This window comes from Phycodurus eques, chromosome 17, assembly GCF_024500275.1.
Source record: "Phycodurus eques isolate BA_2022a chromosome 17, UOR_Pequ_1.1, whole genome shotgun sequence".
NCBI classification, from domain to species: domain Eukaryota; kingdom Metazoa; phylum Chordata; class Actinopteri; order Syngnathiformes; family Syngnathidae; genus Phycodurus; species Phycodurus eques.
In genome coordinates this window covers 7,915,186-7,933,504 of record NC_084541.1, presented here as the reverse complement: position 1 = coordinate 7,933,504, position 18,319 = coordinate 7,915,186, and the positions used below count along the sequence as shown (strand labels likewise).

At 41.6% G+C, this 18,319-nt stretch overlaps 1 protein-coding gene across 5 annotated transcripts in view; it reads right to left on the bottom strand.

The window, feature by feature from the left end:
• The window catches only part of lrch2 (leucine-rich repeats and calponin homology (CH) domain containing 2), a 39,273-nt gene that overhangs the window by 5,300 nt on the left and 15,654 nt on the right, over nucleotides 1-18,319 (bottom strand). Inside the window, exons 2-20 of one of the 5 annotated variants that reach the window (XM_061702161.1) lie at nucleotides 16,612-16,756; nucleotides 16,345-16,471; nucleotides 16,158-16,263; nucleotides 15,175-15,311; nucleotides 14,966-15,096; nucleotides 14,767-14,854; nucleotides 13,282-13,378; nucleotides 13,048-13,145; nucleotides 12,715-12,776; nucleotides 11,518-11,622; nucleotides 11,267-11,335; nucleotides 6,957-7,016; nucleotides 5,921-5,969; nucleotides 5,686-5,826; nucleotides 3,328-3,378; nucleotides 3,174-3,237; nucleotides 2,478-2,584; nucleotides 1,060-1,197; nucleotides 894-971 (exon numbers count right to left, since the gene is read on the bottom strand). In XM_061702161.1, coding sequence (XP_061558145.1) covers nucleotides 894-971; nucleotides 1,060-1,197; nucleotides 2,478-2,584; nucleotides 3,174-3,237; nucleotides 3,328-3,378; nucleotides 5,686-5,826; nucleotides 5,921-5,969; nucleotides 6,957-7,016; nucleotides 11,267-11,335; nucleotides 11,518-11,622; nucleotides 12,715-12,776; nucleotides 13,048-13,145; nucleotides 13,282-13,378; nucleotides 14,767-14,854; nucleotides 14,966-15,096; nucleotides 15,175-15,311; nucleotides 16,158-16,263; nucleotides 16,345-16,471; nucleotides 16,612-16,756 — 1,853 coding nt within the window. Of the gene's footprint in view, nucleotides 1-893; nucleotides 972-1,059; nucleotides 1,198-2,477; nucleotides 2,585-3,173; nucleotides 3,238-3,327; nucleotides 3,379-5,685; nucleotides 5,827-5,920; nucleotides 5,970-6,956; nucleotides 7,017-9,189; nucleotides 9,993-11,266; nucleotides 11,336-11,517; nucleotides 11,623-12,714; nucleotides 12,777-13,047; nucleotides 13,146-13,281; nucleotides 13,379-14,766; nucleotides 14,855-14,965; nucleotides 15,097-15,174; nucleotides 15,312-16,157; nucleotides 16,264-16,344; nucleotides 16,472-16,611; nucleotides 16,757-18,319 lie in introns of those variants that run through there. The other 4 variants (XM_061702162.1, XM_061702163.1, XM_061702164.1 and 1 more) reach the window with 4 other exon arrangements.

The following is an 18,319-nucleotide window of genomic DNA, read 5'->3' as shown; positions in this document are numbered from 1 at the left end:
CCCATTATGATGACTTGGCACAGCAAAAATAACTACGCACCAAATAGTTTCCTTCTTTTATTAGGTTACGAAGTGTTTGTAGTGATAAGAAAAAATAAATACAAAAATCACGTTACATATTGATGAAGAGCTAGTTAGCATTGTCATTCTCATAGCTTTAATAACATGAACTAAGTAGCTAAAAATGCAAAATTAGCTAATGATAATGACTGGGGGAAAAAATTTTGTTTTAGATTAGAGAAAACCATTTTTTTGAGCCAGAGGCTTGTGGTTTTTAGGCTGGCAAGACACAACGCATTCGCCACAAATCATTGTTGGTGGTGACAACATCAAATAATTCTCACGAATGCGGCTGGGCTTGGTCCTAACATAGTAATTCTTGTTATGGGGTACTGACGAAGGTGAATAAAAAGGAACTCGGTATAACTCTTAGAATTGTACCTGTATACCTACATTCGCAAACACCTGTATTTCTAGTGACAGCCTGTACACCACTCTTCAAGTGAAACTACACAAACTCTCCCCTATTAATATCACTCTTTGAAAAAAGAGTAGCTGCGAGTAGATGTAACTTTATCTCACGAAGCAGATCAATAATCTATCATTAAAAGTGTTACAAGCCATTCTTTTCTCAAAATTAACATCATATGAGACCTTAATTTAATCCTACTGGGTGAGTCAGTCAGGCTGTTTCAGCATTAGATTAAGCAATTTAGTGTTCTTTCAGTGTATGTGAAGTTACATAATGTCCAAATATGTATCTTAACCTCCCTTGGAGAAACATGTGGGTGATGGACATGTTGGCATCATTAATTAAAACATTGGTCGATACAAATTGCCAAAGAAAACATGTATAAAGAGTGAGTGAGGCATGGAAAGTTGTAAATGATTACCTGTGGAACTCCCATTTTCTTGCAGGCATCCAGGAAGTTCTCCACATTTCTACGGCATTTTGCCATGCTGAGCTTTGGCTGAGAAGACACAAAGAGGATCACCACAAAATACAAACACCTATTACTTAGCTTGCACTAAAAGGTGTAATAAATAAAAGTGCATTACCACTGCAGGCGAAGGTACATGGATGCTGGCTACAGAGCGAGGACAAATGTGATTGGCTAAATGACAAAGGACCACGCCGTCCATCAGAGCAGCTCCGACATCGTCTGGAAGCAACACCTTCAGTCTGGACTCAATGTTCTGCAACAATGTCAGGCAGAAATTTTTTTTTTTCTTTACAAAGATAAGAGTGCTCAGTTTTGACTAGCAGAGAGGTATTAATTCAACAATATGTTTATTATTGTGGTTGTAGTTTGCAGTGGAGGCACTGAGGGTGTAGTGGTACATTTGCCTATCTTTTGTGCAGTTAGTGAATGATGTCTGTCACTAGGCACTACAGTATGTGCCCTTTGATTGACTGAAGACCAGTCCAGGGTGTAGTCCGCCTTTTTCCCAGTGTGAGCTGGGATAGGTTCCGGTTCTCCATGACCCTCAACATGATAGGCGGGGTAGAAGATGGATGAATTATTTTTTTTTACCTCTGTCAGACAAAAAAAAACTTTGCTCGCAGTTTTACAAAGATAAGAATTCTCAGTTTTGATTTGCACTGTCAGAGAGGTATTATTTCAACACGTTCATTATTGTTGTAGTTTACAGTTGTGTAGATCTGTATTGCATCATCATCAGTTTGACCCTCTAATTAGCTAGTAAAATAATATATTTTGATGATTAAATTTTTGATTATCCAATATTTCCTAATAAAGAAGCAGTAGTGTTGTGTCACACCACCACGTAAAATACTACAGATTGATATTTGCTGCAAAACATTATCAACAGAACTGTGCTAAAAATGCTTAATTTTGCGGCAGAAACACAATATAATTTCAAAGGGCTGTTTGGGGTCATTCATTTACTTGATAGTTTTAACAATTTAAAAAATCTTCAAGTAACTCATTACTTGTTCCATCCATTGGTCCATTTTCTACAGTTTATCCTGTTCAGGGTCCACAGGTGAGCTGGCTCCTACCCCAGCTGACTATTAGGTGGAGGTGGGGTACAAGCTGGACTGCACTTCAGTCACAAACAAACATTAACACTTACATTAAATTTAGAGTCTTCAATTAACCTGACATGCATGTTTTTGCAATGTGGGAGGAAGCCAAAAACCTATGCAATCAAGAACATGGAGACTGCACGGCGAAAGGGCCGTACCGAGAATCGAACCAAGAAGTTTTAAAGCGAAATCCTGCTCAATTCTGAGGAGAACGGGCTCAGTCATTGCTTTAGTGATAATACTCCCAAAGCCATTTTCCAGTAAATGTTGCTCATCTTCATTTTAATTTAGGAGACATTAACTGAGAAGCCAGCATGGTCAGACTGCAAATATTTGGAGAAAACTCTCCTGATACTGCCTTTGGCTTGTGACACAACTTTGGAAACATGCCAAATCATAAAATTGATAATAAAAATAATATGACAACCTGTCGTAGGATTCCTATCTGCTCAATTTCCTCTCTCAAATGCTCCATCTTTCTTCTCATAGTGAAGGTGGGCTCAGTTGAGCTGAACTCCTGATGACTTCCTCTTGCTGGCATATCAGATTGGGAAAATTGTCAAGATTTCCAGACAATGAAAAAAAATACCAACATAAAGGACACATAAAATACTTCTGATTTGCTTTACCGGTACATTTAGACCTTCCGGGAAACAGTGACGGACACGATGGTTACAGCTACTGATTTATAATAGCTTGATCGTTTTAAATTAGGAATTCTTAAATGTAAACAATGTTGAACGTGAACCCACTAGCCCAGGAGTTCACACTGTGATGAAATGGGAATGTCTTTGCTCATGCTTCCCTAGAAACCTCCTCACTTCCAGAGAACTTTAGTATTACCACAGGCATGCAGAAGACAATAAAATAGTATAATGCCATTTTCCAACTACGTTCGTCATTACATCACCGTATTACGTATGTATCTACAATTAATGTTTTGAAAGGGGTGTTATACATCAATCAAGAAAAAAAAAACATTGACTTGAAATAAGATTTTGTTGCCAGCTAGCAAGGTTGCAAATCCGACTGTACACACACTGGCTGAGAAGAAAATACAAATGAAAGGTTCATATTTTTGCATGCTCATAACATGTTTGTATGTAAGAGTGCACATTAGTACCTGATCTTGGCTTGAGTCCAAACACAGTGAGAGTGGTGGTGAAATCAGAGTTGCGTACACTCTCCTGCACACAAAATGAATGTCATTCACAGGATTCAATTAAGTTTGATGATGGTGTTAACCCACAGGCTCTTTCCCACACACGCACACACACCTCACAGTCGTCCTTGCCGCTGCAGTTTTTCCGGGCACTCTGGCATTTGTACTGTCAAGACAGCAGGCAAAAACCTACGTTATGTATTTGACATGATACGTAAGCATATTGTGCTCTTTTTTATTTATTCATGTTCCAAAAACTGCTTACTTATTTCCCACATACCTCTGTTAAGGGATGCAGCATTGATCAAGGAAGAGATTTTTTGTGTATCATTTATGAATATAAATATGTGCCTCCCAAATAAATATGTGGATTTGTGATTTCATTTAAACTTTTGGTAGAATCACTGATGACATATTGAATGCATAAGCAGGAGGAGGAGGTTATCAACAAAGCTGTACAATCTGGATTTGTTTTGGCGTTGGGAGACAGTTGTCTGCACTGTGTAGCGGACATGCCACACAAAAGATGCCACCCGGCACCCCAGCCTCGCACTACCGCCGCTCCCTGCCGAGACATTTGCTTTGCCATGCTGACGCTAAGTGAATCACGTCTGCCTGGTACGTCAAAGCGGAGACCCAAGGATGCCGAGTTCGCCCCCGGACGCTAAGTTAATTAACTCCACGCCAGTCGAAGGATTGCACCCACAAAGACGCCGCCACCCTGCTGAGTGCTGCTACTTGGGAGTTGGACTCCCACGGGCGACGGAACGACACTATAGACATGGGTTCATAAGAAAGTCTGTGACTTGACTGGGAGTTAATATTTTAAGAACTTTACATGAACGCCACTAGTGACTGTATTGCTGCAAACTTGAATGTCTAACGTCAAATCTGTTGTTAACTGAACCTGATGAAATGTTTCCCACCACAAGTGTCACATGAAAATAGTAATGTTCTCCACATCACACAACATTTGAAACATTCATGACAGGTATGAAAGAGGATGAGTATGGACCAATGTAGGGTGAGGAAATGGTCTCGTTATCTTAAATCCAATAATTAATATTTTTATTCCACTGGTTTAAACCACAAAATAATCCTAGAATGGAAAAATAACGTCAAAAGGCAGTTCAGCCCCTCGGTGTTCGCGAAGGTGTTAGAAAAGGGGGAGGGGGGGTAAAACCCCCCTTTTTGACCCGCTCCGGCCATAAAAGGGCTGAGAAGTTGAAGAGTTGAGAAGTTTTTGGAGTCTTGGTGGAGAAGTCTTCCTTTGGTCACCCCGACCAACTCGCCGACGACCGGGCCAGGCAGGACGCCCACCTCACCCGAGGTGGAAAGGACACATTGGACCATCCCTGCCTGCGGAGCATCCTGCAAGCACTCCGAGCTACCCTGTTTGGGGCCCCGAACACAGTCTGAGTGAACGGAGGCGGACGCAACGCACCCGCTCCGAACGTCACCCAAGAGACATCCTGCCTGAGAACTCGTTGGCCTCCTGCTTCTCCTCCCTTTTTTTTCTTCTTCCTCCCGTTGAATCCACCTGTTCCCGGTGTGGACCGGGCCGGCCGAACACTCGGGAGCCTGACTCGCCTGCCTCAAACGTGTTCCAGACACGTAAGTCCAAAATTGCGGTCTACTAAAAGGATGGATTAGTGCATATTTGAGTTTATATGAACGAGACCAGGAGTCCTCAGCTATACGCATTCACTACACGCCCATTCTGTTCATCTCATGTCACAAATCCCTTCCTTTGCCAATGTTCGTAGATACCTTGTTTGTTTTGTGTTTGTCTGTGTTTTATCCTGTAGAAACCCCTTTTTATTATTAACTTTTCTATAAAATTCACCACTTGCATTGATTATGTGTGTATTTGGGCTTGGAACGGAAACTCTAGAAAGTTTAGAACTCAAAGTTCCTCAAATTTAGCCACCTTCCGATAAGAGACTGATTATAAAGATTTGTCGTCATTTCGCCTCAAGTTAAACTTGTAAAAATATGACGTGGTGCCCCTCATATCTATCAAATATCTTGATTTAGAACGCTGTAATTTAAAATTACGATAACCTGGAAGTGACACAGGCGCTGCTTCCAACTCATCATTTCCTTCTAAAATAAGCGCAATTCTTATGTCAACCATAAACGCTACAACTGAGTACGATTATCGTGTAAATCTCGTGCTATGGAGAAAAACTGCAGTGATCAAAGCGTAAACGCCAGAAAGCTTTGATCCTCATTTGTTCATGAACAAGATAATACCATAAATACTGCCAATTCCCATGTAAGCTAACAAGAAATTACTTCAGAGAATCCAGGAAAACTCAATGAAAGCTAAAAAGTAAAAGTTCATTTAAATGTCAACATGTTCGGTCAATTAACACTGGAAGAGGGTTAGTGAGAAATGAAGCATATCGAAAGGGTTTGGTCAGGAAAGATGTTTTTCAAGGAGAAATGTGACTGCTGCGCATGAACACACCTTGAGATAATCTTTTCTCAGATATTTGTTTCTCTTGCGATCCTCGTTTTGATTGAGAACAGGAGGGACGTCCGGCCATTTGGACTCTGAATCTGACTGATCCGTCTTCAGGTTGCCGTCAAAGGAGGAGGATGACGGCGGCTATGAAAACAAAGAGATAAAAGTACATGGTTGACTAGAGGCAGCAGACACATAATTAATAGAAATACATGTACTGTATGCAAATAGGTAGTACCTGTCCACATAGCACCGATGCTCCACTACTTCCCTCATCCAAGGAAGCGCTATAATAAATAAGAACAATATTTTTACCATCAGTTAACTATAAATGAATTGTATTATCCCATTAGCCACCCTCCAATAAATGGAAAGGGACCCAAATTATGAAGAAGAATAACCTTTTATTGTCATGAACATGCATGCATGCACACAAAATGTGTTCTCTGCATTTTACCCATCACAGTGAACAGAGACCCCATGATGAATGAAATATGATATGATATTTATACTTCCAATCAAGCCTTAATGAAGCTGATTCGTTAATGAAGCTGCCATGTTTATATAAAGGTTTTCCGGTTTATATAAAGGTTTTCCTAGATTGGTAACATGTAGTTCTTTTGAATTAACTTATACTTGATACAAATCGTAGAAGGGAATCACATTATATTGTGCGGCTGTACCTTATAAGGTTATAGAATTTAATATTTCACATTGACTTCATGCATTGACTATATTTGGGGACAGACCGAATTTTTCTACAAACAACAGCAGCTAATTGCAGCAGGTCAGTCTGGTCTACGACATAATTGATTAGGTAGAGCAGGGGTGTCAAACCCATTTTTGCCACGGGCCACATCGTAGTTATGACTTCTCTTGGAGGGCCGCTATGACTGTGAACCCATATAAATGAAAGATTACCTCATATACTGTAATTACATACAGTATACACAACACATTGATGAATAACCATTTTGAAATCAGAAGCCTTTAAAAAACATGTTTTTCGACTATTCCATTTTTTTTCAAAGTGGGATTGATTGGTAACAAAAAAATGCTTGCAAATATCTCAATGGTATTACACCAGAACACAATGAGCAATTTTGATTTGCTTTCGTGGGCCACATAAAATGATGTGGCGGGCTGGATCTGGCCCCCAGGCCACCAGTTTGATAGCTATGAGGTAGAGCATATCAAGAACTGCAGCATCATCGTCATTCCATCAGCACCACTGAGCGTGTGCAGAACAGGAAGTATGTGGTACGGCAACGCACCTACGAGTCTGAGGAGGAGGCCTGGCTTTGCTGCCGGAGCTGCCAGAGTGACTTAGGAATCTGCAGACACAACCAAGTACAGGGATAATAACAGCCATGTACAATAAATGCAAAGTTACATGTATGACCTGGCATTTTCCTGGGTAACTTGTCTCTATGTTTGATGATTCCTTAATAGCAAACAGTTTTAGCTCTTCCTCTTTGGTAGAATGTTAATATATAATTGTAGTTATTCATAACAATGATAATAATAATCAACAATTTATATAGCGCCTTTCAAGAGATTCAAGGATGTGTAACAAAAACTGATGAGGGTAATTAAAATGTTGAGGATTGTGTTATGTGCGCCATGTTAGCAAAGTAGTAGCTAGCGTTGGCCACCAGCTGACAGTGAAAAGCAGCATGATGAAAGCTTCCAGTAGAGTTGAAACCCCCTTTGCAGGGGTTGACACCAGAGAAAGCAGGGTGGTTAACTTCTCAAGATGATGCAGAGAAAGATATGGATCACTTTTGGCGGTGGTTAAAGTTAACAAGATAGAGTGCAAGATAAAGGGCCCTAGTTTCATGAACGTGGGGGGGCAGCACAACTGCGCAGCAGAGGCAGTTCAGACTCATCAGAATCAGAATCATCTTTATTTGCCAATATGTCCAAAAAACACACAAGGAATTTGTCTCCGGTAGTTGGAGCCGCTCTAGTACGACAACAGACAGTCAATTGACAGAGAACACTTGGAAACATAAAGACATTGACAAAAAACAGTCACTGAGCAATAAAGGGGTAATAGTTATCTGGTACTTTTTTTTTTTTTTTTTTTTGACAATTGTGCAAAAGATGCAGAGTCCTCTAGCACTTAGAGCAGTTCGAATGACTAATATTGGAATAGTCCGGTGCAATGACCATTATGCAAAGGGCGCTGAGACTTCAAGGAGTGTATGCAGTTTAAAGTGATGAGTAGCGCGATAATCTGGGACAATGTTGATTGAAATGTTGCAGATACCCCTCAGTCAGTGTGCAAATGGAGCAGATGCATGAGTGGCCAGTATAGGTCAACAACAGATATGCAAATAGTGCAGCGCGGCGAGACTACTACAGTGAGTGCACGAGTAATATATAATTGGCCCCGCAGAAATGTGACAACGAACTCAAGTCAAAAAATTGCAGCATGTTGCAATAGAATTGTAGGTTAGGTGTTTAAGAAGTTGATCGCAAGAGGGAAGAAGCTGTTGGAATGTCTGCTAGGTCTAGTTTGCATTGATCGGTAGCGCCTACCTGAGGGAAGGAGCTAGAAAAGCTGGTGACCGGGATGTGGAGGGTCCGAGAGGATTTTGCACGCTCTTGTCTTAGTTCTGGCATCGTGCAAGTCCACAAGGGTGGGTAGGGGGGTACCGACAATCCTTTCAGCAGTTTTGATTGTCCGTTGCAGTCGGAGTTTGTCCTTTTTTGTAGCAGCACCAAACCAGACTGTGATGGAAGAACACAGGACTGATTCGATGACCGCTGTGTAGAACTGCCTCAGCAGCTCCTGTGGCAACGTGAGGGGCAGCTGTGGCAAAGGATGCCCCCTGAAGTCCACGATCATCTCTACAGTCTTGAGCGTGTTCAGCTCCAGGCTGTGTCGGCCGCACCACAGCTCCAGCCGCTCCACTTCCTGTCGATATGCAGACTCGTCACCGTCCTTGATGAGGCCGATGACAGTGGTGTCATCTGTAAACTTGAGGAGTTTGACAGCCGGGTCTGCTGAGGTGCAGTCGTTCGTGTAGAGAGAGAAGAGCAGCGGAGAGAGGACACAACCTTGGGGCGCCCCAGTGCTGATGCTGCGTGTGGATGAGGTGGTCTCTCCCAGCCTCACCTGCTGTGTCCTGCCCGCCAGGAAGCTGTAAATCCACTGGCAGATGGCAGGTGAGACGCTGAGCTGGAGAAGCTTGGATGAAAGGAGTTCAGGGATGATGGTGTTGAACGCTGAGCTGAAGTCCACGAATCCTCGCGTAGGTCCCTGCACTGTCGAGGTGTTCAAGGATGAAGTGCAGTCCCATGTTGACTGCATCATCCGCAGACCTGTTCGCTCAGTAGGCAAACTGCAGGAGGTCCAGCAGGAGACCTGTGACGCTCTTGAGGTGGTCCAGCACGAGACGTTCAAAGGACTTCATGACCACAGATGTCAAAGTGACAGGCCTGTAGTCATTTAGACCCGAGATTGCAGGTTTCTTGGGGACTGGAATGATGGTGGAGCGTTTGAAACAGGATGGTACTTCGCACAGTTCCAGAGATCTATTGAAGATCTGAGTGAAGACTGGCGCGAGCTGGTCCGTGCAGACTTTGAGGCAGGATGGGGACACATGGTCTGGGCCTGCCGCTTTGTTAATATTTTGTTGTTTGAAGATGTGTCTCACATCCTGTTCGTGGATGGTAAAGTCAGAGGTGTGATTGTGGTCGGGGGTGCGGCCGGATGGGTGTGGGGTGTGAAAGTGTCCTTTTCAAATCTGCAGTAGAAGGTATTCAAGTTGTTGGCTCATGGGCTATTGTTCTCAGCTTGGGGTGATCGTCGCTTGTAATTAGTCAGCAATTGGAATGCATGCCAGACTGATTTAGAGTCGTTAGCGCTAAACTGTTTTTCCAACTTTGCTGCATAGTTCCTCTTTGTTAATTTTTTTAGTCAGCACGATAACTCCGTGATGCGATCTGCTCGGTGTAGATGAAAACCTGGAAGCATGACGGCGCCGTCGGGTACAGCGTCGCAAAGCCAGATCTCCGTAAAACACATGGCGGCGGAACGTCTGAAGTCTTTACTGGTCTTTAACAGAAGATGAAGCTCGTTCATTTTGTTGGGTAGGGAGCGTACATTCGCGAGGTGGATCGACGGGAACGCCAATCTGTATCCTCTCTTGCGGAGTTTCACCTGGATGCCGGCTCGCTTCCCTCTGTGGCGTCGCCTCCGCCTCCATGCGTCGAAAACCGCGGACGCCGCTGCGGTGAGTAACTCGGGCCACTCATGCCAGAGTAGCATCTGCTCCATTTTCACACTGATTGAGGAGTATCTGCAACATTTGCACAATCAACATTGTCCCAGATTATCGCGCTACTCGTCACTTTAAACTGCATACACTCCTTGAAGTCTTTGCACAATGGTCATTGCACCGGACTATTGCAATATTAGTCATTTGAACTGCTCTAAGTGCTAGATGACTCTGCATCTTTTGCACAATTGTCAAAAAAATAATAATAAATGTACCGGCATTACCAGATAACTATTAACCCTTTATTGCTCATTGACTGTTTTTTGTCAATGTCTTTATGTCTCAAAAGTGTTCTCTGTCAATTGATTGTCTGTTGTCGTACTAGAGCGGGTCCAACTACCGGAGACAAATTCCTTGTGTTTTTTTGGACATACTTGGCAAATAAAGATGATTCTGATTCTGAAAACTGAGGAGATTTGCGAAAGTTGGTGAAAGAAAGTCCGGAGTAGCCTCTTTGATGGTTAGAAAGTCTCCCCTTGTGTAAGTGAGTCGTGTAATGTCTCCAAAGATGAACGAAAAACACAAAAACAAAAACAATACCAGAGAGCGCGTAACCGAGGCGACCACACTTGTAGGCGTCATCTTGGTCATTTACTGTCCCAGTTTAGACCAGTCTTGGTAAATTTGTGGATTAGCGCTGTCCGAGGGATCTGTGGGTGGCCCAGGCTGAGCCACTGTGGGAATGTTTACCGCTGACTTCAGTCGCCGCCAAACAAAGCGGCTCCTCTCATTCCCTTTAAATGTGGCACACTCTCAGTCTCGCATGGAGACATCTGTGCATGGATTCTGTGAGTGCCGCATTGTCACCTCTGTCCGGTGTGGTAACAGACAATGTGAGCGGCTACACAGAATGAGCTGGTGATAACTGCTGGTGACTTTAAATGTGTGTTGAGGTCAGTATCTGTCAACATGTGCCCCTATCAAATCCCCCAAAATCGTGTTGGACCAGCAGTACCTTGTGCCAGTATTTAGACAAGGTCTGTAAATTTATATCGACTTTCTGCAACCAAATTGTCACTCCGCCAGGCGCATGTCCAATGACACGCCGAAAGCCCAGCTAGTCGCAGACCGGTCTCCCAAATTAGCAAACGCGCAGCGAGCCTTGCGCTTGCATGAAAATCGGGATAAACTGAGAGTCATTTCGGCCAATTGGAGGATAGCTTTCAAAAGAAAAAATCTGCAAATCACGAATATGCAGGGGAACACTGAAGTCAGCTTTGGTTTTCTAGTGCATGTAAACATATTGACATATGTGCATATTGGTAAATGGTTGTAAAGAAAGCCTCTTTGTCTACCTGTGAGCTCGACCAGTCACTCTGCGTCGATGGATGAGACTTTCCGCTCTGCAAATTAAGGACCGTCGTCTAGCAGCAATAGATCACACCACCACCACAGAAGGAGGAGGACAAACAGAAGATGAAGGGCATTCTGAAGTGAAGTGACGTGAAGCCAGTAAGATTGTTAAAGCTTAGCAGAGGGGAGAGAGGACAGGCATGAAAATGTGTTTTTGCTATGGATGACAAGAAGCCAGGGAGGAGCCACGTACCTGTTCTGCTGCTCCTGCTGCAAAAGCTGCACGGCAATCTTCCTCAGATCCAGCACCTCCTTTAGTTCATCTTCTTCCTCCTCCAATACCTGCTCCTTGTCGGAGCTGCAACGCAGCCAGGATAGAGGTTTTGAGTACGATGTACCATTCCAATTTAGGCTCATTAAAGCTTTACATGCAGAAACCTATTCGCCACCACAGTCATCATCATCATCAACATAACTCCTATTGCATTCCTCTTGCTTTTTTATTAGTATGTTTCTCACCCATTGATTACCAAATACTGTGCCGTCAGAGGTCATTATATGTGCCATGGAAAATTATCCAACTTCACCTAATTGGTCTGAAAGTTATTCTTTATTTATGACAATAATGTGTCTTTGGTCATCAATCAATGCCAGCGATGTATAACAGGCACAACAATTAAATGCTCTTCCACTAGATGGCAGAAAGTACAAGTAACCTGTGTATCCAACTGTTATCATTTATACAACAGAATAATAACTTGGTGTTCATATAAAAACATATTTCCCACTAAGTACTTTTATAAGTACATTTGGATGAGATTATTAGTATTTCAGTATACATACTTTTTGTGCCATTTTTGTTTGGTGGTGCACTGAGAGATTTTTTTCTAATGTAGGATATGTGCCTTGGCTCAATAAATGTTGGGAAACCTGCTCTAAAAGATATGGGCATTACATACAGTAATACAGTCTGAGCTCATATGCACCACAAACAGACCACAACATTAAGTACAAATGTTACATTTACTGGTTTCCAATTAAGAGTTGTATCAATAATGATAAATAATTAATAAGGCTAAGATTTTCACTGCATCAAACTGAGATCCCCTCCATTCATCTATTTTCTGTAACTCTCATCCTCATTAAGGGTACACCTTGGCTTGGACTGGTCACAAGCCAACAAACTGATATACTGTATGTTTCTAATATTTTGGTTTCCTTATTCGGTTACACAGGGTTGGAAAATATCAGAAATAGTAATGGATTCATGTTTGGTTAGTTACGCAAAGCCCAAGAAAATATCTTAAAATGTTGTATTTTACAGCCTTCTGTAGTAACAACAACTCACTACAGCTTGGTTGTAAAAACAGAGATGTTTTTTTCAGAAAGTTCAAAAGTGGACATTTTCATTTGTGTTTAAATTCCAAACAGGTTTATTAAAAAATGTTACCCTGATTCCTCTTTCCAGCTCTCCTTGTTTTTGCTTTGGTGAGACAGAACCTTTTCCAGTTCCTGAAATACACAGGGGAAAGAACTATATAACTATACATATAACTGCATATAATAACTATATAACAATATACTATATATATTCTACTATATATATATATATATATATATATATATATTATTGTATTATATTATTATGTATTATAATAATACTACATATGTTCATTTTTGCCATCAGTCATTTCCAAAGTCACTTGGGGGTAGCTGGGGTAGACAAACATAAGTAAATTAATTGTGGGTTCAAGCATGTTTCAGTGTGCAGACAGCTTCTTACCTTAATACACGACACATGACAATTCTGCTGTCCATCGCACTCTGACAGAGCAGGATCCTCATCCGGGTTGGGTTCTATAAAGTCATACAGATCCTGATCTGATAGAGGGAGGAAGCATCCGCGATGATCACATTAACACTCGCTTATGTATATATTTCTCGGCACTTCATTCAATAATCCCCTCATCTCAGTTATTGCGTTCAACGGGGTAAGGGGATACTTATTGTTGGTAACCTTTGCAAGAGTCCATTTTGGAAAGGATTGAGAGGGCATCAGCGCGGGCTGTCTCAGACACCTGAGAGTGGAGGCTGACGGTGTCGTCATCTGAAGGCTGCGTGAGGCAAAGAGATGGTTTGTAAGCCTGCTTGCTCTTTAATTATATTTAAACACAAAGATTGATTTAAAGTCATTTGTATCACAATTTTGCCTTCATTAGTTTGTTCTTTGATAGGTTCCCTTAGTCCAGGGTTGGACAAGCTTTAGTGCATAGGAGGGCACATTGGATTTCTAAAAAGGACAGACCGATCAGGTCATTCATAGATGGGTTGAAAAAAAAAAAAGGGTTAGAAAAAAAGTAGAAATGCATATGTACTGCATAAGTATTTGTTTTTAATAATGCATTCTCATGTTTTAATTTTATTGTTTATAATTACATTTTAACTAACTAACTTACCAGTGTTTTTAATCAATTTAAATATATATATATATATATATATATATATATATATATATATGTAAAATTGTTTATTTTGTATTTTATTGTTCACAACTAATTTGACAAATTGGTAGAACATGTTCAACATACATATATGGGTAATAGGTTATTTTATTCCATCCATCCAGCCTATTCCACTATCATCGGGCAGGAGGCGGGGTACACCCTGAACTGGTTGCCAGCCAATCGCAGGGCACAAATAAACAAACAACCATTCGCACTCACATTCACACCTAGGGGCAATTTAGAGACTTCAATTAACCTACCATGCATGTTTTTTTTTGGGATGTGGGAGGAAACCGGAGTGCCCAGAGAAAACCCACACAGGCACGGGGAGAACATGGAAACTCCACACAGGCGGGGCCGGGGATTGAACCCCGGTCCTCAGAACTGTGAGGCAGACGCTCTAATCAGTCGTCCACCATGCCGCCAGGTTACTTTATTAATATTTTTATTTGTATTAATCACAATTAACAATGAACATTTAATGAGCTAAATGAATTTGAAAAAATCAATAAAACATATTAATAATCAATTTAGGGGGGAAAAAAGTCGAAATTATTCACACTCCCATTCATACATAATTAGTAGGAATTGAACCCAGAGAAGTCAGCCAAGTAAACTACTGAGCAATATGATTAATTAAATATCAGTCATGATCACATCAATGGCTATAAAATGTCATTGGCTGCCTGTATCATTCTATAGCTTACTGTTCCCTCTCCATTGGGTTGGTCAGGCAGTAGTTTTACTTTATGTCAGTTTCATTATAAAGCAGTTAACTTCTCTTGGCATTTGTGACAGTCAGAATTTTTACTACGTCACCTGAGCAGTTAATAAATGTTTTATGATGGCAAGAGGTTGAGCATGAATTTAATTCATTCATTGTACAAAATTTCCTATGGAGAAATTTGTTTTGAAATTAGATCAAGTCTAACTAGTGTTATGGACCGGATTGTGTTGACTTTGGAGGTTCCACTTTATTAATATATTCAATCTCTAACCTCTGTTGTAGACAGCCTCTTGTCACCATTGTCACTCCCAATTCCAGAGTCAGGCCCGTGGTTCTTACTGGGATAAAAATCTTCCATGCTGAACACAGATGAGAAAACAGGTGGGGGATAAAGGTATGGTATCTGAACTTGTGAGAACTGCAACAAGACAAAAATCGGTTGATAAAACAGTATTTTGGTATAGGCATACCTATCTGTGAGGGGCTGTGGAAGACAGCGTTTGCCGAGGGAGGGGAGGTCCAGTGTGTCTGGCTTTTTGTCCGACCTGCATGCTTGGATGTTCAGGTACTTGAAAATGTGCACTTTTCCCTTGAGACAAATCTGAAACGTGTACGAGATGTCGTCGTTTTTCCACTAGATGGAGAAGTTTTACGAGATTGGCGGACGCTTTTTACTCACCTGTGCTGGAGGAGACTGCATAGGATTGTTATCGAGGATGATGTGCTGCAGTTGCCTGAGTTTCCTGTAGGCTGCTGGGATCTCTGTGATCTTATTGCAGGAGAAGTCAAGTCGAATAAGAGGCAGATCAGCCAACTCTGTCAGCAAAACAGGACATAAAAGTGTCAGAAAGAGCTGTTGTTGCTGCGTGCACTAGACCTTCTTCCAAAGAATTGCCTTTAGGTAGATGATAAACACTCAGTTTTGACTAACACGCTCAGAGAAGTATTAACTTGAGAATATGTTTAATATTGTGATTGTAGTTTGCAGTACTGCATTATACTCAGCTACATCTAATAATTTGACCATATAGCTCCAGTATATAAAGTAACCTAAATATTCGAGTATTAGAAAGGACTAGTGACCTAGTGAATTGCATGTCTGCCTCACAGGCGAAAGATTCTGGATCCGAATCCTTTTGTCGGTTTTCAATCAGATTCCCAAAACATGCATGTTACATTAATTGAAGATTCTAAATTGTCCATACGTGAGAATGTCAGTATCCAGTAAATGGTTGTTTGTCGATATGTGCCTCTCACCGGCAAGCATATAAAACAGATGGATAAATACAGTAACACCTTTCAGTGTGATGCAGTACGGTTCTATACTGTCTACACAACTAAGACAATAATAAACAATGTTAAATGAATACCTTTCAAGTAGTGGCAATCAAAACAGAGCATTTATCTTTCATTTCATTTATCTCAGAAATTCTAAATTATCCATCCCTCAACCAATCACACTCACATTCACATTCACACCTATAGGCAATACACTCTTCAATTAACCAAACGTGCATGATTTTTTTTAATGCTGACTTCCAAGTAATCATTTGTCTTGTGAAGGCAAAATGAAGGTGCGTGCATGCACGCAAACTGCCCACAGTGAGCATCTTTAAAGAACACATACACATAGTCAGGTCAGTGTCAAGGTTTCTCTCTGACCTTCCGGAAGAATCTGCAGACAATTCTTCCTAATGTTGAGTTCTCGTAAGGCATGGAGACGCCCGACCTGGGCTGGCAGCACCTGGATCTCATTACAGCTCACATCCTGCAGGGGGAGAAAGAATGAAATCATCCAACCACCTGACATGCATCGCTTTTTAAGCATGGAGAGAGAAAAGCTGCTTACTAGCTCCATCAGTTCTTTGGCTTTGCCGATCTCTTCAGGGATGGACACAAGCTTGTTGTTACTCACAAGCAGAACTTTAAGCGGAAGGTTGAACAGGTGTTTGGGCAAAACGGATATGAGATTTCGACTTGAGAGAAATAACATAACATACAATTAGAATGGTGCGCAACACATATTTCATTCTACTTTTTCACAGTAAAAGTGGAAAAAACAAGTAATTGTATGACTGGATAATGAGTCCAGGGGCCAGAAGTGTGGCATGATCACCTGATGTCAAGATTCGTCAGTATCTGCAGGTTGATGATGGCTTCTGGGATGCACTTGATGCAGTTGTGGTAGAGGTTGAGGGACTCGAGCGGGGCAAACAGACAAACTTCCGGGGGAACCTCAGAGAGACGATTCTTAGACAGATCTGCAAATAAAAACAAAACTTGATGAGACACACTATGTAGACAAAAACATGACACCTAAAAAATGTTAGATGCCTATGGGGCTATTACGACTTTCATTATGCTGGAAAGACGCTCTACAATATGGGCAATACAAGACGTCACTATTGTTGACTCAGTTCATCCCAATGGTGTTTAATGGGCTCTCATCTAACTTTGACACCAATTGCTTTGTGCACCGGGGGACAGTCGTGCTGGAACAGAAAAGGGCCTTCCTCAAACTGTTCCCACAAAGTTAGAAATGTTAAATTGTCCAAAATATTTGGGTAAATTGAAAATTAAGGTTCATTTGGAACAAAGGAACCAGCCCAATCCTTGACTGACAGTTGAACAGCTAAAGTTAAATGCCCCTAAACTGGTGCCATTTGGAATTCAATCCAATTTTCCTGGAAAAATATGATAAAATAATATTACTATTAAGCGGCACGGTGGACGACTGGTTAGCACATTCGCCTCACAGTTCTGAGGTCCGGGGTTCAAATCCCGACCCCGCCTGTGTGGACTTTGCATGTTCTCCCTGTGCCTGTGTGGGTTTTCTCCGGGTACTCCGGTTTCCTCCCACGTTTCCAAAAAAATGGTAGGTTGATTGAAGATTCTAAATTGCCCTTGGGTGTGAATGTGAGTGTGAATGGTTGTTTGTTTATATGTGCCCTGCGATTTGCTGGGGTCCAGTTCGGGTGTATCCCGCCTCTCACCCGAAGATAGCTGGAATAGGCTCCAGCACGCCCGCGACCCTAGTGAGGATAAGCGGAACAGAAGATGAAGGAACGAATGAATATTACTATTAGAACAGTTCAAAGCATCATCATGGAAGACTTCTTCTAAAGGACATGTCAAACAGTCAAGGCCAGATGGGTCACATCTGACCAGCTAGCTTTTTATTTTGTTTTGTTTTTTTGTGGCCCACTAAAGCAAATAAAGTGTGTCTGTCATGGTTTGTGTTTTGGTTTAGGTTGTGTTTAGTTTTGTTCTATGTTTTCCTGTGTTCCATGTTTGTCGTGTGCTCATTTGGTTGTTGTGTCCACCTGTTCTCGTCTACCTTGTGTCGACCAATCAGCTCTCTCCATCCACTCGTGTCTTGTCCATCTGTTTGTATTTAGTTCCCTGGTTTCTTTCAATTCTTGTCGGTTCATTGTCGTTGACACATGTCTTTGCAGTATGTCATTGTCAGGTGTCTTTGTCTCTGTCTGTGCATGTCATAGTCGCCAGTTGATGCTCAGTTATTTCACCAGTCATGTCTTATTTCTTGTTTTGGGTTTACTCAAGTGTTTCTTTGTTACTTTGTGTTTAGATTTTGGACTTTGTTAATTTAGCATTTAGACTTTTTCATTATCTTTGTTTTCCCTTCTTTTTGGAATTAAATAGAATTTTTCATATACTCCTGCACTACTGCGTTGCCTCCCTGCTTCCCTGCACTTGGGTCCTCCATGTTTTTGCCTTGCCTTCCTCGCCTTCGACCAAACCCTAAACGTGACAGTGTCAACTTCATGTTTTTGCCAAATGGATTTTTTGTTTTCTTTTTGTCA